The 25267-nt window shown below is 44.0% G+C and overlaps 2 protein-coding genes across 29 annotated transcripts in view; one reads left to right on the top strand and one right to left on the bottom strand.

Moving 5' to 3' along the window:
• The window catches only part of ACAD10 (acyl-CoA dehydrogenase family member 10), a 49080-nt gene extending 28061 nt beyond the window's left edge, over positions 1-21019 (bottom strand). For 9 of the 24 annotated variants that reach the window (XR_014827392.1, XR_002338858.2, XR_014827388.1 and 6 more), the window contains exons 1-8: positions 20913-21019; positions 15409-15608; positions 11833-11981; positions 10007-10201; positions 5681-5839; positions 4544-4703; positions 2405-2546; positions 774-842 (exon numbers count right to left, since the gene is read on the bottom strand). Coding sequence is in view for 17 of the 24 variants with exons in the window: in XM_021073831.2 (XP_020929490.1) it covers positions 774-842; positions 2405-2546; positions 4544-4703; positions 5681-5839; positions 10007-10201; positions 11833-11981; positions 15409-15595 (1061 nt within the window). In the remaining 7 variants the exon portion in view is untranslated. Of the gene's footprint in view, positions 1-773; positions 843-2404; positions 2547-4543; positions 4704-5680; positions 5840-10006; positions 10202-11832; positions 11982-12057; positions 12088-15408; positions 15609-20912 lie in introns of those variants that run through there. The other 15 variants (XR_014827390.1, XR_014827393.1, XM_021073838.2 and 12 more) reach the window with 3 other exon arrangements.
• A 96-nt stretch (positions 21020-21115) lies between these two features.
• The window catches only part of BRAP (BRCA1 associated protein), a 41070-nt gene continuing 36918 nt past the window's right edge, over positions 21116-25267 (top strand). For all 5 annotated transcript variants that reach the window (XM_021073840.2, XM_084996351.1, XM_084996349.1 and 2 more), the window contains exons 1-2: positions 21116-21363; positions 23517-23678. In XM_021073840.2, the coding sequence (XP_020929499.1) occupies positions 21282-21363; positions 23517-23678 (244 nt within the window). In that variant the 5' untranslated portion in view covers positions 21116-21281. The remainder of the gene's footprint in view (positions 21364-23516; positions 23679-25267) is intronic.

Below are 25267 nucleotides of genomic sequence, written 5' to 3'. Positions count from 1 at the left end.
ATGAGGTTGCGGGTTCGGTCCCTGCCCTTGCTCAGTGGGTTAACGATCCGGTGTTGCCGTGAGCTGTGGTGTAGGTTGCAGACGCGGCTTGGATCCCGCGTTGCTGTGGCTCTGGTATAGGCCAGTGGCTACAGCTCCGATTAGACCCCTAGCCTGGGAACCTCCATATGCCGCGGGAGCGGCCCAAGAAATAGCAAAAAGACAAAAAAAAAAAAAAAAAAAGAAAGCCCACAATAAAAAAAATTAAAACAAGCAACACAAAACTAGATGGATATATATTTTTAGAATGTTAGAAAAGATGTTTCCTACCAAATATCATAAGAGCAGGCATTTATCTTTCAGGATAAGTTAAAGATCTGTGAACTTCTAGGAGATGCTGCTACAAAATATCTTTTCTAGGAAGTTCCCTTCTTGGCTCAGTGGTTAACCATCCCAACTAGGATCCATGAGGATGAGGGTTTGATCCCTGGCCTCACTCAGTGGGTTAAGGATCCAGTGTTGCCGTGAGCTGTGGTGTAGGTCACAGATGCGGCTCAGATCCATGGTTGCTATGGCTGTGGTGTATGCCAGCAGCTGCAGCTCCAATTTGACCCCTAGCCTGGGAACTCCCATATGCCAAAGGTGTGGTCTTAAAAAGCAAAAAATAAAGTAAAAATCTTTTCTACCCAAATTTTATTTGTCTTTGCTCTAGCAAACTGGAATTGGAGCTGGTATAAGGACTTTTCTCTTCTGTAGCTTGAATACACAATGGAAAAAATAAATCTGAACATTACCTTGAATCTTCACAGAGGTCAAGAACTTTGGGGACAGGGACTCCAGCATTCTTAAGAGCTTTCATTATCCTGCCAGAACAAAGAAAAATGAGCGACCCTGCTGGATGATGTGATGAGATTTTTCTTGAAATTATTATTTTTTAATTATTTATTACTTTTTTTTTTTTTTTTTTTTTGTCTTTTGTCTTTTTAGGGCTGCACCCGCAGCACATGGAGGTTCCCAGGCTAAGGGTCAAATCAAAGCTGTTGCTGCCAGCCTACATCACAGCCACAGCAACGCCAGAGCTAAGCCACATCTGCGACCTACACTACAGCTCACGGCACGCTAGATCCTTAACCCACTGAGTGAGGCCAGGGATCGAACCTGTAACCTTCTGGTTCCTAGTCAGGTTCACTTCTGCTGCACCAAGACGAGAACTCCCTTAAGTTACTTTTTGATTTAAAAATCGTACATGCAAAAGTTAAAATGGAATTCTAAAATTAAAATTTTCGGAGTTCCCATCGTGGCTCAGTGGTTAACGAATCCAACTAGGAACCATGAGGTTGCAGGTTTGATCCCTGGCCTTGCTCAGTGGGTTAAGGATCCAGCATTGCCATGAGCTGTGGTGTAGGTTGCAGGTGCAGCTCAGATTCCACATTGCTGTGGCTCTGGCATAGGCCGGAGCTACTGCTCCAATTCGACCCCTAGCCTGGGAACCTCCCTATGCTGTGGGAGCAGCCCAAAAAATGGCAAAAAAGACAAATAAATGAATATATATATAAATAAATAAATATAAAATACTAGTCAGATTCATTTCCACTGTACCACAATAGGAACTCCAAAAGGAACATTTCAAAATAATACAAGAATTAATTCCCTAGAAAGATACTACAATCATAAATGTGTATGTGCCTTAAATAAGGTCCTACTGTATAGCACAGGGAATTATATTCAATATCCTGTGATAAACCACAAGGGAAATGAATATATAAAAGAAAAAAATATATATATATACATATATACACATATCATAAACTAACACAACATTGTAAATTAACTATACTTCAATTTAGTGTATGTACCTAGCAACAGAGCTTTAAAATACTGAAAGTAAAAATTATCAGAATTACAGTGAGAAGTAAATAAACCCACAATCATAGTTGAGACTGCAAAACACCTTTATCAGAAACTGATAGAACTAGACTAACTAGAAGAAGTCAGTAAGACACAGATCTGAACAATGCTGCCAACCAACTTGTAGAACACTTAGAAATACAATAACACAAACAGAACTCCATGGAAACTCCATGGGCTGTAATATATTTATTGTTTTAAACCTATTATTATGAAAATTTTCAAGTATATATAAAAGTAGAGAGATTCATATAATGAACCCAAGTTTCAATAACTATCAACTCATGGCCATGCCTGTTTGGGCTACTGCCGCAATTAACAGAGGCTCAAAAAAATCTAATCTCCTAGAGGTTTAGGTAGAGAAAAAAGAAAACAAACTGCTGAATAAAATTAGGTGACATGTTCTCCTTTGAAACAGTTTTGGAGAGTCATACTTGTGGTGTTATTAAATAAGAGTGCTGACGTGTCACTGTGGAGGCTGAGTGGAGTAAGCACGCCCCTGGCTCTAAGAATTTACCTGAACTCCCTCTCCACTGCATGTGCAGATGGAAGGAGTGTCCCCGGGGGTTTCTTCCTCAAAACCATTTGTTGGTTAGCCAGCTTGATGTAGTAGGTGGGATTTGACTGCCCATGGTCAAACTGAAGGAGCTCCAGTGGGCCTGCGAGTTTGAAAGCAAGGAAAACTCAAACCAGTTCTAGAGAACAGATGTGGACAGACATCCTTTCTTTCTAACAAGTACTGCATTTGGGATGCAGAGCTTCCCGCTTTGGAACGCACCGTAAGGAAAGCATCTCCTTCTTGGGCACCAGATGTGACTGGATCCCCGGCACACCTCCCTGCCCAGCTCGGGTCCAGAATGTCACACTGCAGTGTGGCAAAGCCTACTGTATTTACACCAGAACAATTTTCACTTTGTGCAGGTGTCCAATTTTGTCCTTCTTGCCAACTTCTCCTCCGTGAAGAAAAGCTTTTTAGTTCTGTTTATGGACCACAAGCACAGTCATGGCAACACATCTTGCTAAATGGAATGCTTTAAGCTGAGGATGAAAAGTGCCCTTGTGTGTCCCTCACCCCATACTCAGCCACACCATGCCTGACACTGGCGTGAAAGGAGCTATGGAGAGACCTGCAGCTTGAGCATAAGCTACTTTCAGGAGATGCAGTTCCCTACCCCAGCAGACTAAACTCGGAGGATCCCTTGCAGAAACAAGAGTAATTAACCCTACTGTTCACAATGAGATGAACACCACACAGATTTCTTTCACTTGGTCAGAAGAGCAGGGTATGTGAGTTTGCCTGAGTTGTCTGGTCTAATAAGAAAGGTCCCTCAGCTTTACAGAGGCTCTAGGAACAATCCAATCACTGGAAAACATCTTTACGTGAAGTTGCATACAAAAAGTGTTTTCAAAGATCAGATGGGGAGCAAAACTTTATCTCCAGGTTCAAAATCTGAGGGTTGAATGTGAATAATGAGAGACCTTTGAAGAGATGGAGAAAACTTGTCACATTTTATTTTATTTTTATTTTTTCCTTTTTAGAGCTGCACCCATGGCATATGGAAGTTCCCAAGCTAGGAGCTGAATTGGAGCTGCCTACACCACAGCCACAGCAACACCAGATCCGAGCCTCATCCGTGACCTATGCCACAGCCTGGGGCAATGCCAAATCCTTTACCCACTGAGCAAGGCCAGGAACTGAACCTGCATCCTCACATACTAGTCAGGTTCTTAACCTGATGAGCCACAACAGGAACTAAAAAGTTGTCACATTTTAAATTCGTGCAACTTTTGGAGTTCCCGTCATGGCTCAGTGGTTAACAAACCCAACTAGTATCCATGAGGACACAGGTTCGATCCCTGGCCTCGCTCAGTGTGTTAAGGATCCGGCATTGCAGTGATGTAGGTCGTGTAGGTTGGCAGCTGTAGCTATTATTAGACCCTTAGCCTGGGAACCTCCATATGCCGCAATGTGGTCCTAAAAAGACCAAAAAAAAAAAAAAAAAAGAAAGAAAAAGAAAAAGAAAGAAAATTCGTGCAACTTTTAAGTCACCCTCACAAAACAGATTGTCATCTCAAAAATATCAGAAACAGGGAGTTCCCGTAGTGGCGCAGTGGTTAACGAATCCGACTGGGAACTGTGAGGTTGTGGGTTCGATCCCTGGCCTTCCTCAGTGGGTTAAGGATCCAGTGTTGCCGTGAGCTGTGGTGTGGGTCGAAGACGTGGCTCAGATCCTGCGTCACTGTGGCTGTGGTGTAGGCCGGTGGCTACAGCTCCAATTAAACCCCTAGCCTGGGAACCTCCATATGCCATGGAAGCTCAAGAAAAGGCAAAAAAAAAAAAAAAAAAAAAAAATCAGAAACATTCAAACAACCCTAAGCACATATTGCAAGTTCTCCTCCTCAGGGACAGCCGTTTACAGGCGACTGCTGCCACACTACATTCTCACATGGCAGAAGGAAGATGTACATTTTTGGTGATTCACAGAAAAGGAAGTTAATGCTGAGAATAGCAAAACTGAGAATAGCCCTCAGGTCCGCTGGGCCACTGGCTATTTTCTTCAGCACATGGCCTCTTTGTGGCACATTCCACTAGAGATTGAAGGTGAGAGCCAGACTGAAAAGCCTGGCCTTTACCAAAATACAGAAACTTAAATACCTGTGGTTTGGATCCCCAGTAAGTCTCTGAGGTACTTCTCCAAGGAATCTTTGGGAATTTCCATTGTCTTTCTCACAGGGCGGGTGTTTGGAACAACCGTTCTCAACGTAAAACCCAAAAGAGTTTTCAATTCCTTCACCGCAGTCTCTGGGTCATTAACCTGGTTTCAAAGAGAATATTAAACATGGACCTCCCGTCTACCCTGACCTCTCCTCCTGCCTGTTCTCTAGGAGGGTAGTGTTTAGAGGGAAATAACTAAAAACTCAGTTCTCTCTTTCTGAGCAAGGACTTGGGAGCCAGGATAATCAGCTACTGTGAAAACCTCAAAACGAGCTTTCTCTTCCCTTTTAATTCCTAACCACATTAAACTTTCTTATCTGCTAGAAGGAGAGCTGGTTAAAAGTCCAGGATACTCCCTCATGCTAGAAGGGCAGAATATTATGCTATAGTGTCCACTCTGTCCTATGGGCCCATCAGCTTATAATGAGAACCTATACATAGAAAGTTGGATGGTGACCCCCTCTCATGCGGTTTCTTGTACTTCAAAGCACTAGCGTGGCCCATGTGGCTGGTAGCTACTGGGTTCCCACCCGGAACAGCGTCACAAAGCCAGTCAGTCTGTCACCCCAAATGTCCTAAGCCTATCATTCACCTCCTGGTGTAACTCTTTTCTCAAACTGCCTTCTTAGTACCTGTGTGTCTTTCTTCCTACTGAAAATACAAGCGGCTAGTCACCTAGATTTCATAATTAATAAAAAATAAAAGGACTATGGAAGGAATTCCTGTCGTGGCTCAGGGAAACAAATCTGACTAGTATTCATGACGACACAGGTTCAGTCCCTGGCCCTGCTCAGTGGGTTAAGGATCTGGCGTTGCCATGAGCTGTGGTGTAGGTCACAGATATGGCTCGGATCTGGTGTTGGCTGGCAACTACAGCTCTGATTCGACCCCTAGCCTGGAAACCTCCATATGCCTCGGGTGCGGCCCCAAAAAGACAAAAAAAAAAAAAAAAAGACTATGACAGCATGGGCAAAAACCACTAACAGCAAATCCAATGGTGTGTGTAAGAGGACTAGACAGAAATGCTTACACTAGTGCCTAGGCCATAACAAGGGTCCAAAAAATAGTGACCATTACCTTAATGGTGTGAATACCAAGACTGGCAGCTGCTTTTAGATTCGGCCCTAAGTCTTCAAGCAAGATGCACTCAGAAGGCTTCCGGCCCAGCCGCTCTAAGCACAGCTTGTAGATCCTGGGGTCTGGCTTACAGATACCTTCCAGGCAAGACTCCACGACCTGAGGGAGGGAAAGGAAGGAGAGATGAATGTTCTTGTTTTGTTTCATTTTGTTTTTTTGATTTTTATGGCCGGACCTGCGGTATAAGGAATTTCCCCGGCTAGGAGTCAAATTAGGGTTACACCTGTCAGCCTACGCCACAACCACAGCAATGCCAGATCCAAGCTGCATCAGCAACCTCTACCACAGCTCACAGCAGTGCTGGATCCCTGACCCACTGAGCAAGGCCAGGGATTGAACCCAGATCCTCATAGATACTAGTTGGATTCATTTCCATTGCACCACAACAGAAATTCCCATCTTCCCTATCTTAATGGTAGCTGGGAAACTTAGTGAAACTTGAATGGGTTCCAGAATGACAAAGCATTTCGCTCATGTTGGGTATGGTGGCTGTACAGAACAGAAAAAAAGCTACATGCTTTAGCTTTAGAGAAGGTGTTTCACCTTTTTTTCCCCCCAGAAAGTATTTCACCATTTTATTGTTATTAAAAAAAACATGATTTTTAATGTCTATATTTCAAAAGTTAAAAAACAAAAAGCCATACTAGACAGATAAATCCCACAGGAGCTCTGACACCAAAAAGACTTTCAGTGGCAAAGACATGGCTCCCTTCATGCAAAGAGCCTCCTGCATCCTGATGGCCATGCCTCAACCTGCATCTGATGCAGAACTGGTGCGCAGGGAGAGCGTGAGGGGGCACTGCTGAGGGTTCAGAACCCTGAAAAGGCCGTCTCAGTGTCAGGTTCCCTCTGATGCAGCAACCCCGGAAGTCCTCTTACACTGTTCCCAGGGCTTGATCTCCTGTAAGGAGGCCTAAAACAGCCATAGAGGCCTGCAACTAAGAAGGCCTCTATGAATAGAACTAAATCCCTCATTGAAAGGACCCTTGCTCTCCAAGACCAAAGACAAACCGAAGGCCCCTCCCTCTCCTCCAAATTCCAGTTGTTCAAGTTTGGAAGAAAACTGCCCTTTCAGGCAAAAAAATGTCCTGAATAAAGTGGACCTCTCTACTCAGTCTTCCTGATCTCCTAAGAACCTGAATGAACTAAAAGACAAAGAAGTTTGTCCTAAAGAAAATATCAGTAGTGGGTAGTGGAGAAGCCAGGTGTTTTAGGCATCAATCAAGCTACCATACGTCAGGAAAGCAGTACAGCTTGGGGACCAGGGCCAAGTCTGACAAGCAGACACCTCCTCTCCTAGACAATTATGTTTGGGGAAGTGGAAAAATTCTTGAGATTTAAGTTGGATAACATCACTGGCCTTCTCTTTGTTCTATTGTGCAAGACAAAAAAGTTTTGGAGATGTATTTCATAGCCATGTGAATATACTTAATGACACAGAACTATGTATTTGAAAATGGTTAGGATGGTAAATCTTACGTCATGTATTCTTTTAAAGTAAAAAATAATGTAAAAATTTTTAATTAAAAAGCAAATTAGGAGGAATTCCCATTGTGGCATAATGACATTGGCAGCATTCTGGAGACTGGGAAGCAGGTTCAATCCCCAGCCCAGCACAGTGGATTAAGGATCTGGAATTGCTACTGATGTGGCTGGGGTCACTGCTCTGGTGCTGGTTCAATTCCTGGCCTGGGAACTTCTGCATGCCATGGGCATGGCCAAAAAAAAAAAAAAGAAGGAAAAGTAAGAATGAAAAAACAAATTAGATGAACAGCATCTAAACCACATATACTTCAGCATAAATAGATTCCTATAATATTGTTGAAAAGTTCAGGAACAGCCTCGAGTGATGATGGGGATCACAGGCATGGTTACATTAGCTTTTACCAAAATATATTTTTATCCTTATAGCTTTAGAGAAAAAAAAAAAATGTACACTCTTGCTTTTTGAGGAAATGGATTTTCAAAACTACAAGTCCCCTGCAACATCAGAACATGAAAACACATCAGAAAAGCTGAAGGAGGGAGTTCCTGTCGTGGCAGAGCAGAAACGAATCCAACTAGGAACCACGAGGTCACAGGTTCAATCCCTGGTCTCACTTGGTGGGTTCAATCCCTGGCCTCACTCGGTGGGCCTCACCCACCCTAACCCTAACCCTAATCCAGCGTTGCCGTGAGCTGTGGTGTAGGTCACAAACGGCTCGGATCTGGATTGCTGTGGCTCTGGCGTAGGTCAGCAGCAACAGCTCTGACTTAGACCCCTAACCTGGGAACCCCCATATGCAACGGGCGTAGTCCTAAAAGGACAAAAGACAAAAAAAAAAAAAAAGAAAAGCTGAAGGAAAGCACACGCCAGGGGACTTGTGAAGTTTGAATAAATATGTCCATTGTTTTAAAGAAGCTCACAGGTCTTTAAGTAGTTGAAGGGCCCAGTGTGAGCCTGGCCAACTTATTTTGTCCAGACGAAGATATTATCCTGATAGCCACACTGGATGGAAGGGATCTCTGAAAATAATCACAATGTATGAATACTTAATTATGTTCCAGGCATGCCGTAAAGTGCTTTTCATGCATTATTCCCTGGGATTCACAGAGCTACCCTAAACAAGGAAAATTGCCATTCTTGAACTACAGGCAAGAAAACTAAGGTTCAGAGAATCAAAGCTAACCCCACAGTGAGCTGCAGGGACAAGATTCCAATCTGGCTGAGGTCCCTGAGCACCCACAGGGGAGGATGCTTGGAGGAGGGCTATGCTGTGGACGAACAGAGAAACCAAAAATCAAAGTGGGTAAGGAAGCAGGCAGCTGTGCAGAGGAAAGAGAAGTCTATCTCTGACCAGCTCTATACAAGAAGTGGAGAGGTGGCAAGTGAAAACAGCATTGGGTTCAAAGGTTAATTTCCAACATTTGTGCTTCAAATTTCTCCCTGTCAATCCAACTAGAATTTATGTTCTAAAACAGAACTATCCAGGAGTTTCCTAGTGCCTAGTGAGTTAAGGATCTGGCATCACTACTGTGGCTTGGGTCACTGCTGTGGTACAGATTTGATCCCTGGCCTAGGAACTTCCAAAAGCTGAGGGCACAGCCAAAATAAAATAAAATTTAAATTTAAAAATAAAATAGCTATCTAAAGAACTTTCTACAATAGAGATACTATACCTGCCCTGCCCAACACAAAAGCCACTAGCCACACATAGCAACTGACCACTTGAAATGTGGCAAATGCATATTCCAGAGGCAGGCCTTGTATCTGTTACATTAAGCAGAGGATCCCTTCACGCCTAGCCAATGCTGAGCACACAGTAACTGCTCACTGTGTTTTCTGACCAAATAAAGTTTAAGCAAGTCATCTACCAATAATTCGTTATCTATCCCAGGACAGTGTTCTACTTTCCCTTGGGAGATGGAGACTCTTTCACAGAAGTAACCTGACATAGATACATTGACAGTCCAGCCCTTTGCACACAGTCCTATACAGGAGCCATCAGCCATACATGATTATTTACATTTAAGTTCAAATGAAATAGAATTCAGTTCCTCAATGACACTAGCCACACTTCAAGTGTGGTATAGCCATATATGACTAGTAGTGACCATAATGGACATTTCTGTTAAGGCAGAAAGTTTTTTTGGACAGTACTGGTCTAAGGATTAATGTCACAGGAACAGACAGTAATGTGGTTGGTCTTTGAAAAGGTCAAAGGGCCCATGAAGAAGTGAGGGCTGGAGTTCCCATACCAGCTCAGTGGAAACAAACCCGACTAGTATCCATCAGGATGCGGTTTGATCCCAGGCCTCACACAGTAGGTTAAGGATCCAGCGTTGCCATGAGCTGTGGAGTAGGTTGCAGACTCGGCTCAGATCTGGCGTTGCTGCAGCTGTGGCGTTGGCCAGCAGCTGTAGCTCTGATTGGACCCCTGGCCTGGGAATTTCCACATGCCAGGTTTGGCCCTGAAAAAAAAGTTATGGCTGATAGAAGTGCCTGTGTTATCTGATGACTAAGGCTCAAATCCAGAATGAAAGGGAGCCTCTAAAGCTGAGGTTTCAACCAATTATCAAATCCCATAAATGTCTGACCTTGCTAAGAGCTCAGTGATATTTTAAAAGTCCTCTTTTCCACCTGTTATGTCTAATCCTAACTTAGTCAACTGTGTGAATAAAAAAAAAAAAAAAAAATTCACTCAAGACCTGCTGAGAGGCAGTGTTAATGCTGCATCCTGAAGCAAGGACAGAGATTCTGATTGTTCAGAATCACTTTGAACTTACCACATCAAACTGTTTCCGGTCCAAGGGCAAAAAGCTTTTCCCATTGGGAAGAAAAAAATTATTGCTCAAGAGTGCAGTTTGAAGGCCTTTTGCCCGAATCTGAGTTATGGCCTCAGTCATCACTGGGAACTGCTTTACCACTTGCTCATTGGTCAGCAGAAAGGAAAAGAAGTCCACAGACATGTCGGTCTTTGACTAAGAATGGGGGAGGGCAAAGGAGAACCAGCAATCAGTAAGAGTAAGAACAGCTTATCACCAACACAGAAAAACACATAATCCTGGCTTTCTACCACTCCCTGGTAATAGGACCCAGGCCCATTGGCTTGCTGCCTAAAGGAAATTTCTCCCTCAGCTCTTCTGTAGAACTTCGCGTATAACGTTGTAAAAAAAAGTGATGTAATGGTTATGGAATGGAGCTATTTATATCAATATTCCAGTTAAATGAGTTCTTTATTTCACTCCCCTCTTGTCAATTTTAAAAAGATTCAGGAGTTCCCATTGTGGCGCAGTGGAAATGAATCTGATTAGTTTCCACGAGGATGCAGGTTCAATCCTTGGCCTCGCTAAGTGGGTCGGGGATCCAGCGTTGCCGAGAGCTGTGATATAGGTTGCAGATGCAGCTTGGATCCCATCCCATGATGCTGTGGCTGTGATGTAGGTCGGCAGCTGTAGTTCCAATATACCCTAGCCTGGGAACTTCCATATACCGCAAGTGTGGCACTAAAAAGCAAAACAAAAAAACAAACAAACAAACAAAAAAAAGATTCAGAAGAACCTAAGAAAATACATCAATCTCTAAAAGTGTATTAAGCAGATGTAATTTAATTTTTAAGATCCAGGAGACATTTGATGATTTTGTATTAACTCAGCTTCACCATTATGAATTGAACATCAATTTCTGATCAATTATTGTGTTTTTAAATTCAGTCTGTGTGGGTTTTGAAAACTCATATTATGTTTCAAAATCTGCAAGGGCAAGTCTACTATTTCATATACATATACACACATATACTTTACAACAGATTTATTGAAATACAATTCACATACTATACAATGACCATTTAAACTATAAAATTCAATGGTTTTTAATATATTCACAAAGTTGTTCAAATATCACCACAATCAATTTTATAACATTTTCATCACTCTAAGAAGAAACCCCATACCCATCAGCAAGCAGTCCACTACCCATTCCCCCACCCCTATCCTCCCAGTCCTACAAAATAACAACTCTACTTTCTGTTTCTACAGACGTACCTGTTCTGGACATTTCATGTAAGTGGAATCACACAACATGTGGTCTTTTGGAGCTGGCTTCTTTCTTTCACTTAGCATAAAGTTTTATCTATATATTTATATTTAAATATTTAATAGCATAACCAAGTGAATGACATTAAGTACATTCATTGTTGTGCAACAAAAACCACCATCCATTCACAGAATTTTACTGTATCTTAAATTATGTTTTAGCAGGGTAACTGTGAGGGTTACATGAATCAATATAAATAGCTTAGAACAATGCACACTCCAGAATAAGGCTAATATTATTACTGCTTTAAATAAGCTTTCTGCTCAAAGCCACCATGTAAGCAACTCTAGTTTCAGATGAATAGCTGGTGGAGGGACTTAGGGAGTAATATTTTTACTTTTTCATTCATGTAGTTAAAGTTGAGTAACTGGGGACAGAAATAATAGCTTAAAATCTTATAATGGGATTATTAGGTTTTCCCTTCTTTATTTTTATTTTAAACAACTTAATGGATGAGTGTTGCATCCACTACTCTAGGCAAAAAGAATATAGAAATTCAAGTATGTTTATCACTCACAATTTCAGAACAAAGTTTCCTAAATTCTTGTAAGAAATCTTCTATTGTTATCTCTGCTCTCATAAATTTCATCCACGGCCCATTTTCACCACCTGAGCTCAAGGCCTTCAATACAGTTCCAGAAGGGATATGGTTCCGTACTTCCCATTCTACCAGAAGCAAAACATTCAGTAAGTGAAATAATATATGGTCAAATGGCTGGAGCTTGGGGAACAGGGGAATTACCATGCAGATTCCTGTGGTTTCACCGTGATGCCAGGTGGGTTCTATCTGAAATTCAGAGAAATTCAGGAAATACAAAATCTCAGCCTTAGACCTCCAAGAGAACAGTGACATTAATTTGTGTGACTGAGGGGACACTGCTGCCAAGCATCAGGTCCATGCCACCAGCTCGAGATGACTCTGGACACTGCATGATGAACTTTCTTCTCACTAGCTGGTTCAGATATATTAGGTCACTCACATGGTCCTAGGACAAGGTAAGGAAGCACGTGAGGAAATAAACCAGATTCTAACAGCAAGTCAAAACAAGCCCTTCATTTTGTAAACTAAGAATCCTTCATGGCGGTGTAACTGGTACACCAAAACACCCACTTGGGGGCGCTATCTTTGAAGAATAAAGAACAAAGTTTCTATCTACAGAGAACTAAGTGGATAGGTGGATCAGTATTGTGTATACTGGGAACACTTAGACAGGGGTTACTTTTCCTTGTACAAGGGTGTCTTTCTTTCTTTCTATAATACAGCTGCTGTGGAGCAAACAATATATATAGCATCTGACATAATGTACTTTACACATCTTTTGTTTTGATAAAGTAATGCCTGTACACTGAAAATATTTCAGACAATATAGAAAGGTGTAAAAAACAAAGCAATCTCCTTCTTCAGAAATAACCAACGTGGAGTTAGTTCCCTAGAGGCCTAGTAGTTAAGGATTTGGCGACATCTCTGCTGCGGCCAGTCCAATCCCTGATCCAGGAATTTCTGCATGCTGCAGGTGTGGCCAAATAAATTAATTAAAAGTGTATTTTATTTATTTTATTTTTTTATTTTTTTGTCTTTTTTTGCTATTTCTTGGGCCGCTCCCACGGCATATGGAGGTTCCCAGGCTAGGGGTCTAATCGGAGCTGTAGACACTGGCCTACGCCAGAGCCACAGCAACTCGGGATCCGAGCCGCGTCTGCGACCTACACCACAGCTCACAGCAACGCCGAATCGTTAACCCACTGAGCAAGGGCAGGGACCGAACCCGCAACCTCATGGTTCCTAGTCGGATTCGTTAACTGCGCCACAACGGGAACTCCTTTTTTTAAAAAAGAAAAGAAGTAACAAATGTGACCAATACAGTATGTCTTTTGAGAGTAGCAGGACTTTAAAAACTCAATCCAAATAATACTACTTTAATTTTTGAACTAAACTGTAGAGCAGAGTTTAGCATCTCAGAGTTGGCCAGCATGCAAGGAAAGTAGCACTCCTGCATGCTGTTGATGGGAGTATAAACAAGCACAACCTCCATGAAGTGCAAAACTTTAAATGCACATACAATTCATGTAGTAGTTCCACCTCCAGGAATTTCTCCCTCCAGATATATTTATAAAAATAAGCATAGATTATGTACATGGCTGTTATATAAAGCTGTTCACAGGAGTTCTGTTGTGGCGCAGTGGTTAACGAATCCGACTAGGAACCATGAGGCTTCGGGTTCAATCCCTGCCCTTGCTCAGTGGGTTAACGATTTGGCGTTGCCATGAGCTGTGGTGTAGGTTGCAGACACAGCTCGGATCCCGTGTTGCTGTGGCTCTGGCATAGGCCAGCGGCTACAGCTCCAATTTGACCCCTAGCCTAGGAACCTCCATATGCTGCAGGAGCGGCCCAAGAAATGGCAAAAAGACAAAAAAATAAATAAATAAAACTGTTTATAATAATAAGAACTGGAAACTTACATATATGTCAATAAAGGGCTTGCTAAATCTACCATGTTACAGCCATATATTTGAATACTATACAGACATTAAAACGCATAAAGTAGACAGAGGTTTGGCACAATATGGGCTGGAGACCTAATCTGGCTCCCATCTGTTTTTTTTTTTTTTTTTTTTTTTTTTTGCTTTTTAGGACCGTACTTGCAGCATATGGAGGTTCCTAGGCTAGGGGTGGAATTGGAGCTGCCGGCCTACACCACAGCCACAACATCAGATTCAAGCCATGTCTGCAACCTACACCACAGCTCATGGCGGAACCTTAGCCAATGAGCAAGGCCAGGGATTGAAACTGCAACCTCATGGTTCCTAGTCAGATTCATTTCCATTCATTTCCACTGCGCTATGACAGGAACTCCCATCTGCCTTTTTTTTTTTTTTTTTTTTTTGTCTTTTCTGGGGCCACGCCCGCAGCATAGGGAGGTTCCCAGTCTAGGAGTCTAATCGGAGCTATAGCTGCCAGCCTATGCCACAGGCACTGCAACTCAGGATCCAAGCCACATCTGCGACCTACACCACAGCTCACAACAATGCCAGATCCTTAACTACCGAGCAAGGCCAGGGATCAAACCTGCAACCTCATGGTTCCTAGTTGGATTTGTTAACCACTGAGCCACGATGGGAACTCCCCCATCTGCTTTTGTAAATAAAGTTTTATTGGAACACAAGCACACCTACTTGTTTAACATGGTCTATGGCTGTTTCTGGTTCCAATGATGGAGGTGAACAGCTGTTGATAGTAACTGTATGGCTCACAAAGGCAATCTGGCCCTTGACAGAAAAAGTTTGCTAATCCCTGAACTAGACCTATGCCTACTGTTATGAAAAAGTTGCCAAAATGTTGTACTGACAGGAGTTCCAGTCGTGGCTCAGTGGCTAATGAATCCGACTAGGAACCATGAGGTTGCGGGTTTGATCCCCGGCCTTACTCAGTGGGTTAAGGATCTGGCGTTGCCCTGAGCTGTGGTGTAGGTTGCAGACTTGGCTCAGATCCTGTGTTGCTGTGGCTGTGGCGCAGGCTGACGGCTATGGCTCCGATTTGACCCCTAGCCTAGGAATCTCCATAAGCCGTGAGAGCAGTCCAAGAAATGGCAAAAAGACAAAAAAAAAAAAAAAAAAAAATTTGTACTGAGTCCAAAAAAAAAAAAAAAAGGAAAGGTACAGAACAGTTTGTATACTATGACCTAATCTGTATAGATGCAGTTTACACACACACACACACACTCACTCACGTATATAAAGGCAATTTTTGGAAGGATAAACAACAAACTTAACATAATGATGACCAATGAAGTCTGGAATGAGTGGAGACAAGTAGAGGTAGCAGCAAGAAATTTATCTTTGCATTTTTTCAAAGACATTTTTAGCACCAACTATCAATAAATGAGGTTGGCATCACTGAGTTTCTGTACGGAAAAAATTCAACGAAATCCCTATCCTCAGCCACTAACTGTTGCTTGAATTTAATTCAAGAGCAAGAACAGTAACCTGTGGGTGACAGTGCTGCCCAAATGTTCCTCCTGGTCTCCCCTCATCACCCTCTTCTCTACCCCCCAAATCTCCAGACTCCAAAGGTCAAACAGAATCAAGAGCTCACCTGCAGCCATCTTCCCTGGAGAAGGAATGAGAACTCCACCCATGTCAAAAATCACTGCTCTGTAGGTGCTGCCTCCAGAGTGTCTCCATCGCCGGGTTCCCTGGTGCCCATATGGGAGGTGCTTCAGGGAGGCAGCCCTCCAAGCCCGCTGGAGCTGTGAGGACCCTAGAAGCCACCTTATGCACATGTTGAGGCCTAGGCTGTGGAGAATGCAAAGGACACAGTTTGCCTTCACTGCCTCCAACCAGAACTCCCTCCATCCTGCTGCTCAGGGGCCCCACCTGCACATCACTGACCTCCACCAGCGCTGCACACCGGAGCTGGAACTGACTCAGTGTCTCCACCTGCCCTGACCCCTGCTTTCCTAAGTTCCTGAGCTCAGGGAAGTGCTTGGCATCCTCTTAGCTGCCCAAGTCCAGGATTCCCTCAGCCCTCCGCCAGACACTTCCACTATGGGTGCTCTGCGCTGTCCACCCTTCCTTCCAAAGATCTCCACCCACCTCTCTCCACTCTCACTGCATGATCTCACCCACAGACCAGGGCCAATGACTCCCAATGGGTCCTCTTGCCTCCTCTCAAACCCCTTATTCTTTCTTCACTCTTCAACCAGTTACCATTCAAAACTGCAAATCTGACCATATCCTAACCTTGTTCCAAACCTCCAATGGCCTCCCGCTGAAGGTTAAGATGAACTCTCAGTTCCTTAACCTGCCTGAAAAGGCTCTCTAACATCTGCCTCTCCCCTTTGGGCAACAGCTCTTCCTCCTATTTCACCTTAACCTGGATGATCTGGACACGCACAAGCACATCAGCTTCCTCAAACACTTGATGCCCTCCTCCTGAATCTGGTTTTCCTTGGCCTGGGGAGCTACCTTACATGTTACCTGTCTAATTCCAATTGTTCTTTAGGTTGTAGTTTGCCCATCATTTCATGAAACCTCTTCTGGTGACCAGAAAGGACAGATGAGGAGTCTCTCCTGTACACTCCCACGATGCCCAGTTCTCACCTCCTCCCAGCACTCATGCCACCAAACCATCATCCCTCCCACAGAGCAAGGCCATGGCCTCCTGACTGTTCTCCATTGCCTCTTTTCTAAACTTACTTTCAAAAAGCTTAGAAAAAAATATCATACCCACACAACACACATGTATACAGATATATGAATGTATATACACACATACAGACAGAAACCAAATGTGGAAAAATATTAATAATTAGACAATCTAGGTAAAGGGTGCATAATGAAAGGTATATGAGAGATCATTGTACTATTCTTTCAACACTTCTATAGCTCTGAAATAAAAACCCAGGGAAAGGAGTTCCCTGGTGGCTTAGAAGTTAAGAACTTGGCATTGTCACTGCTGTGGCACAGGTTCGATCCCTGGCTTGGGAACTTCCACATGCCATAGGCACAGTCGGGGGTGGTGGTGGTGGGGAAACTGGTGAAAAAAATAATTAAACCAAATTCTATCTGCAGTCAGTTTCACTTGAAAATCTTGAAGCTTCTCATGTGATATCTACGGTTAAAAAGCTTACTAGGAAGAAAGATAGAACAAACAGGTTTGTAAGACAGCCTGCGAGTTCATGGTAGTCACTTCAGTGTCACCATAAGGACTAAATAAACTATGTAAGAGTCTAAAGAAAGGATTCTTTTTTTTTCTTTTTAGTCTTTTGTCTTTTTAGGGCTGCATCCATGGCAAATGGAGGTTCCCAGGCTAGGTGTCTAATCAGAGCTGTTACTGCCAGCCTACACCAGAGCCACAGCAATGACAGATTGGAGCCAAGTCTGCGACCTATACCACAGCTCACAGCAATGCAGATCCTTAGCCCACTGAGCGAGGCCAGAGATCGAACCCCAACCTCATGGTTCCTAGTTGGATTCGTTTCCGCTGTGCCATGACGGGAACTCCAAAAAAGGATTCTTAAGAAGTAAATGTTCAGGAGTGCCCGTTGTGGCACAGCGAACTAATATCCATAAGGATGAGGGTTCAATCCCTGGCCTCGCTCAGTAGGTCAGGGATCCAGCATTGCTGTGAGCTGTGGTGTAGGTCACAGACTCAGCTCAGATCCCAAGTTGCCATGGCTGTGGTGTAGGCTGTGGCTGTGGTATAAGCAGCTGTAGCTCTGATTCGACCCCTAGCCTGGGAACTTCCATATGCCGCAGGTGCAAGCCTAAAAAGCAAAAATAAATAAATAAAAGAAATAAATATTCAAAACTGATAAAATGTGTTTCTCATGAATTGGAAATCTGCTGGATTGGGGCATGAATGTCAAAATGAAAAATGTAGAGGCTGACATGCATTTTGGGTTTTACTTATGTTCCTATGTCAAGGCCACAGTTAATGATGGAAGGAGAAATTTATTTATAGGCTTCTAAAAATGTCAACATTTTTTGCAACATTTTGTCAATACTAAGGGCTTAACGGAGATCGAACAGTATCTGCAGGGCCTGAAAGGCTGACTTTCATCCTCACGGAGGACACTGTCCTCACACTTCCGCTAATGGATGAGTGGGCACTGCTCCCACGACCAGCTTCCTCCCTCCAACTAGAGATGATGGTTCTGTCCTAGTCATTTCCCAACACTCTTCAGAGAAGGAAAATGCTGTGATTTCTCACACCGGCTGGTACTGCCCACTGACTAGGACAACTCTGCCTGCTTTATCCACAGGTAAACTTATTTTTTAATCACAGGCTCAGTTTTACCTCCTCCAGAGAGGCTATTCTTTCTTTTTCCTAGAAAACTCTGATACTACTTTTTTTTTTTCACTCTCATTGCTTCTTTTCCATACCTTCACTAAAGCACTTACCCCATCACACAGTCCCTGTTTTCAAATGCATCTGCTCCTATACTTGTAAGCTCCTTAAGGAAAGGCCTTTTTTTTTTTTTTTTTTTTTTTGTCTTTTGTCTTTTTGTTGTTGTTGTTGCTATTTCTTGGGCCGCTCCCGCGGCATATGGAGGTTCCCAGGCTAGGGGTTGAATCGGAGCTGTAGCCACCGGCCTACGCCAGAGCCACAGCAACTCGGGATCCGAGCCACATCTGCAACCTACACCACAGCTCACGGCAACGCCGAATCGTTAACCCACTGAGCAAGGGGCAGGGACCGAACCCGCAACCTCATGGTTCCTAGTCGGATTCGTTAACCACTGCGCCACGACAGGAACTCCCCGGAAAGGCCTATCTTATTTCATCTTTGTGTACATCCCGAGACCTAGCACAGTGTCTAGACACACAGCAGGTGCTTAGTAGAAACATGACTTGGAAAGATGAATAAACTGCATGAATCGGAAAATAGGGGAAAGCAGGAGACAAGCATAGTGGTTGACAGTGTAACAAGCCCAATTTGCCTATCTCTAGCTAATAATTCTAGTTCTCTGGAACTGGCATTTTCCTTCTGTATTTTTTTAAATTTTTTTTATTACTCAATGAATTTATTACATTTATAGTTATACAATGATCATTCCTTCGTTATTATAAAGAACATTTGTCTTCTTGCCTCTCAGAATGAGATCAGTATTTTAATGGGGATTTGCTACCTAAATTATGTTTTTATAAATATGAACACACAGGGTATGTTGTCACATATTAAAGAGATGGTTTAGGAGTTCCCGTTGTGGTTCAACAGAAACAAACCCAACTAATATCCATGAAGATTCAGGTTCGATCTCTGGCCCCGCTCAGTGGGTTAAGGATCTGGCATTGTTGTGAGTTGTAGTGTAGGTTGCAGATGCAGCCACAGCCTGGGTCTGGCGTTGCTGTGGCTGTGGTGTAGGCTGGCAGCTGTAGCTCCAATTCAACCCCCAGCCTGGGAACTTCCATATGCCGCAAGCGTGGCCCTAAATAGCAAAAAATAAAAATAAAAAATAAATAAATGGGAGTTCCTGTCGTGGCGCAGTGGTTAACGAATCCGACTAGGAACCATGAGGTTGCAGGTTCGGTCCCTGCCCTTGCTCAGTGGGTTAATGATCCGGCGTTGCCGTGAGCTGTGGTGTAGGTTGCAGACGCGGCTCGGATCCCACGTTGCTGTGGCTCTGGCGTAGGCCGGTGGCTACAGCTCCGATTTGACCCCTAGCCTGGGAACCTCCATATGCCCCGGGAGCGGCCCAAAGAAATAGCAAAAAGACAAAAATAAATAAATAAATAAATAAATAAATGGTTTAGTAGAGGTTGAGTGTTGGCTCTAAACTCAGACTGCATGGGTTCAAAGTCTAGTTCTGACAAGTGCTGAGTGTGAGTTCCTGAGCAAATTATTCTCCAGGCCTCAGGTTCCTCCTCCCTAAAATGGGAATAATTATAGTTCCTGAATCATGAAACTGTTGCTACTATTACATAAAATAAAGCATGTAAAGCACTCAAGTTAGTTCCTGGTACACCATTAAATGTTTTCTATTATTACAATATACTACAAAAAAGTTCACATGACGTCTCATGTGTTATATACACATAATATGTGCATATGGCATATGGAGTTTCACATAAATCAGTGATTGACAATGGGGCAATTTTGGCCCCAAGGGGACATTTGGGAGTATCTAGAGATATTTTTGGTTGTCACCACTTGGGAGGTGCTACTGGTATCTAGTGGATTAGGCCAGGGATGCTGCTAAATATCTTACAAAGCTCAGGATGTACACTCCCTCCAAAGAATTATCAGAGCCCAAAATGTTAATAGTGCATAAGGTGAGAAACCCTCATATAAAGAGTGTAATGAAACTATTTCATAGGATGCAGTAATATCAAGCTATAAATATCACTTGGTCCTGTTATATGCATTGACAGTCCACACACTCACACGTGTCCACGATGTGCTATGACACATCTTACATGTCCCAATAGCATATGCCTATAACAGCATCCTAGCACACATACACGGTATATGGATTGATTGTGGCTTTCCATGTCTACATGCTAAAGGGAGTCTGAGGTACTGGAAAGGATGCTGACTCATAAAAACTGATGTAAATAGAGCTGCAGGCTCTACTCCTTTCACTCTCACAGCTATATAAGATTATTCCAATTTTACGCAAAACCTAACTCAAGTTCACAAAACTGGTGACCAAAATCTACTGCATAAGAACAGGAACTGGGTGTTTACCTTATTCACCAATGCATCCCCACCACCCCAACCTAGGCTCTCAGTAACCACTTGTGAAGTGGGACCCAGATGTATCTCTAGTACTGGGCTCTTAACCAGCCCACCACCCTACTTTAACAGAATCAGAACCACTGCCATCGAGTTCCGACTCCCCGTGAGCCCTCAGAGAAGTGGCTTCACTTCTCTGAGCCTCAGCGCACCTATCTGTAAAGTGTCACTGACACAAAGCAACTCAGCCTAAAGCTAGGGCGAGAGGTCAAACACTGTAAAAAGAAGCAAGAGCTCTCAGCAAGGCGCGGGTTCCTCAGACTATTCTGAGAACTTGAGGGGAACCAGAGAGACCTTTTGCCGTCAATTGAGCGGGGCTGAAAGCAAGGCCTCTCGGGCCTGGGCGCAAACCCACCGACCTGCCTAACGAGGACCGGTGATCCTCCAGACGGGCCTCTCCCACGACCTCTACGAGATCCCGTCGAGAAGGGCCCAGGTTTACCACCGCGAGGCTCACGCCAGTCACGTGTAGGCCACTTCACCCAATCAGAGCGCGCTGTGGTACGCGCATGCCTAACCTCAAGGGGTCAGCGACGGCAGCCGGGAGGCGGAAGTGAAGGTTGTTGTTGCTCCGGGGGTTGCCCACGGAGCTGCTGGTGCTGCTGCTGAGGTGGCGGCAGAGGCTCTGAGCCGTGGCGGCGCTTCCCGCACCCGGCCGCTCGGCCTCTCGGCTCATCTCCCAGCCTCGCCTGAGCCCGCCGGGGCCCGCGCCGGCCAGCGCCTGCCCTATGAGTGTGTCACTGGTTGTCATTCGCCTGGAGCTCGCAGAACACTCGCCGGTCCCCGCCGGCTTCAGCTTCAGCGCCGCGGGTGAGTTCGCAGCCTCGCCGTCTCCCCCGCAGCCCTCGCCGGGCCCTCGGGGGTCGCTCTCTCAGAGTCTGGGTCCGGGGAAGGGCCGCGGAAAAGGTTTTCGTTCCAGCAGGAAGCCGAGAAGCGGTTGGCATCCCCCTCGTTCCATCCGCCCTCAGGAGGTCTTCCCAGAAGTCATCTCCCAGAAGCCTTACCCGGTCCCTCCTTCCTTGTGCCTCCCCACCGGGCCTCTGTTTGTATTTGGCGCTTCTCTCTCCGCCCTGGGTTAGAGCCAAGTCGTGTGAGTGGATTTCTTCTAGGCTTTGTGAAGCAAGGATTGGGTACCCAGCGACACTGAAGGCCGCTAATTTAGTTAAATCGTTCTGCTTTAGAAAAATACCCATTGAGGCTCTTTGTAGCAATAGTAATAATTACAACCAAAATGTATACATTTTCTAATCTCAGCACTATGCTAAACACGTCGTGTGTACTGTTGTTTTTTTTGTTTTTTTTTTCCAATTATCTTCGTAAAATCCTATCGGTTAGATGAGTATATGACCCTTTTACAGACTGGAAAACTGAAGCCCAGGGACTGAGAGTCTTGCCTGCAATCATGTGTAAGTGGCAAAACTGGTATTCTTACTCAGCTGGGCTTGACAGTCTCAGCTCTTCATTACCAGCCATACGTCCTCTTCAGTGGAGCATGCAAGTATGACCCCTTTGAGACTCCAACAATTACCCGACAACAGCAACATTCATTCAAGAAATACTTTTTGAATCCTCACTGTCACTTGGAGCTTTTTTTTTTTTTTTGATCTTTTTCTAGGGCCGAAACTGCGGCATATGGAGATTCCCAGGCTAGGGGTCGAATCAGAGCTGTAGCCACTGGCCTACGCCAGGACCACAGCAGTGGGGGATCCAAGCCGCGTCTGCGACCTACACCACAGCTCAGGGCAACGCTGGATCCTTAACCCACTGAGCAAGGCCAGGGATCGAACCCGCAATCTCCTGGTTTCTAGTTGGATTCGTTAACCACTGAGCCACGGCAGGAACTCCTCTTGGAGCTTTAATGTGTTCAGAAAGACGTGGTCCTTGCTTTAAGGCACTAGCAGTTCAGTACAGTTCATAGAGACGGATGAATTAAATAGAGAATAAATGTAGAATTACAGCTGTGGCAACTGTGGTGAAGGAAAGGAAGAGTTTGGTAAACTATTACAAGAGGATCTCTTTGGTCTAGGGAAGGGGACTGGGGCTGCTAGGGATGGTTGTTGGAAACTTCCCTGAGTATGTGAATTTTGGGGCTGCAAATTAAAAATTCAATATGATTTAATTGGCTACTGATTTCTGAAAGTCAACTAAATTGACATGGGCCACATAAATACTTATACATGGGTCAGTCATGAGTCATTGATCAATTTAATCAGCAAATATTTAAAGAGCTTCCAGTGTGTTCTGGGCACTGAGGTGTAAAGTTCAGGGGATACAGTGGTGGGCGAAACAGCCCTGGTCTCTGCTCTATTAAAGCTTATACTAAGAGTATATCAGTCAGGTCTCTGAATTCCTTCTCCATATTTGTGTGTTTCAGTGATTTAAGACAATGATCACAAATTTTCAGGGTATGATGGCATAAGACTAACTCAGGGTATTTCAGAAGACTACCCCTAAACGTTTTTCAAAGTTTATTAGTGGACTTGATGCCTTCATTTAAGGCTCAATTAACAGTTTCACTCTACAGGTGTTATTAAAATGTTGGTTCACCTGATCATAATCACCATCAAAGCTCCCATCTAGTTCATCTGCTTTAAAGTGTACGGCTTTCAGAATTCCTGGTGTGCCACAGCAGGTTATTTTCCGCAGTTGTGGCTCACATTCAATCCCTGGCCTGGAAACTTCCATATGCTGCGGGTGCGGCCAAAAATAAATAAATAAAATAAAGAATAAAGTGCATGGTTTTCAATAGAACACCCCTGCTTTTCTGTGCTGATTGCACTGGGCATATATTGACTGTCAGGCACTGAAGGAGCCCCAGAGGTGAGTGAGATGGACACTGTGAAGGCGTCTTTCAGTCTTGGGGGAGGGCAGCAAACCTAAAAGGGAAACCTACAGATGGATACATTGAGAGTGGAGAGGAACTTGTTTTATTATCAGGTATTAATCATTCACGTATTCTTTAGTGGGGGAAATGTCTGATGAGGAGATCAAAAAGAAGACACTAGCTTCAGCTGTAGCCTGTTTAGAAGGAAAGTCACCAGGAGAGAAAGCAGCACTCATACATCAGCATCTTGGCCGTCGAGAAATGACAGATATGATTATTGAGACCATGAAGTCCAACCCAGGTATGCTTCCTAAAACCCTAGATTGTCTCTTGTAACATAAGCCCATCATGGCCTGTTTTGTACATGGTGTGCAGTGACCCCATGATTAAGTCCCACAGCATACTATTATCCTTTACTGCCTTGTGCCTTCCATGAGGTCATCAGGCTGCATTTCACCTTCTCTAAATATTTCTCCTAAATTAATCCTAACAAGCTGGGTTGAGAACTCTTCAGTGAGGAGAACTGCATACATATAGGTCAGTGGCAGATCACCTTGAATCCAGATAAGCATGTTGTGACATCCCCAAGCTCTGCTAGCTGATTCCTTTCAGGGGAGTGGATGTATATTGCATCTCCAGCATGGAGAACTGGTAGGTTTGGTTTTCAGACTTAAAAACTTTGAATATTTGTCCCACTTAAGAGTGCCTAATGGGAGTTCCTGTCATGGCTCAGTGGTTAATGAACCTGACTAGTATCCATGAGGACGCAGATTCAATTCCTAGCCTTGCTCAATGAGTTAAGGATCCAGCATTGTCGTGGCTGTGGTGTAGGTGGCCAGCTACAGCTCAGATTTGACCCCTAGCCCGGGAACCTCCATATGCCACAGTGCAGCCCTAAAAAGACAAAAGACAAAAAAAAGAGTGCCTGATGGAGGACATCTGCTATGTTGTGTACTGTCACGTGTAAGGGCCGCTCCTGAGTTTCTGCAGGTGTTAATGACATTGGTGGGGAGTGGGTAGGCAGTGATCACTTTCAAGTTGAGGTGTTCCTACAACTCTGCTATTCTTTGAATATACTTCTTAATGAAGTACATTACAATTTTTCTATCAAAGTTTATTTTTCTGGGTGTTCCCGTCATGGTTCAGTGGTTAACGAATCCGACTAGGAACCATGAAGTTGCAGGTTCGATCCCTGGCCTCACTCAGTGGGTAAGGATCTGGCATTGCCGAGAGCTGTGGTGTAGGTCGCAGATGCGGCTCGGATCCCGCGTTGCTGTGGCTGTGGTGTAGGCTGGCAGCTACAGCTCCTATTGGACCCCTAGCCTGGGAACCTCCATATGCCGCGGATGCAGCCCTAGAAAAGGCAAAAGATAGGGAAAAAAAAAAAAAAAAGTTTATTTTTCTGATTCAAAGTCTTTATCTAGTTAGAATCCTTTAGCATATTTATTTATTTTATTTATTTTTGCTTTTTAGGGCCTCACCCCCAGCATATGGAGGTTCCCGGGCTAGGGGTCAAATCAGAGCTCCAGCTGGCAGCCTATACCACAGCCACAGCAACTCGGGATCCAGGCTGAGTCTTCCACCTACACCACAGCTCACGGCAACGCCGGATCCTTAACCCACTGAGCAAGGCCAGGGATCGAATCCACAACCTCATGGTTCCTAGTCGGATTCTTTTCCACTGCACCATGATGACATATTTCTTTTTTTAAATTATAGTTGATTTACAAAATTGTAATTTCTGCTCTACAGCAAAGTGACTTAGTTATACAAATATAGACATTTTTAAATTAATATTCTTTTCCATGGTGGTTTATTACAGGGTATTTAATGTAGTTTCCTGTGCTAAACAGTAGGACCTTGTTTATCCATTCTATAGATAATAGCTTA

The sequence above is a fragment of the Sus scrofa genome, chromosome 14 (assembly GCF_054392235.1).
Source record: "Sus scrofa isolate SSC_HxYL_T2T_F1_AM1 chromosome 14, Sscrofa_HxYL_maternal_Yorkshire_Landrace_v2.0, whole genome shotgun sequence".
Lineage (NCBI taxonomy): Eukaryota > Metazoa > Chordata > Mammalia > Artiodactyla > Suidae > Sus > Sus scrofa.
This window is presented reverse-complemented; position numbering and strand designations above follow the sequence as displayed.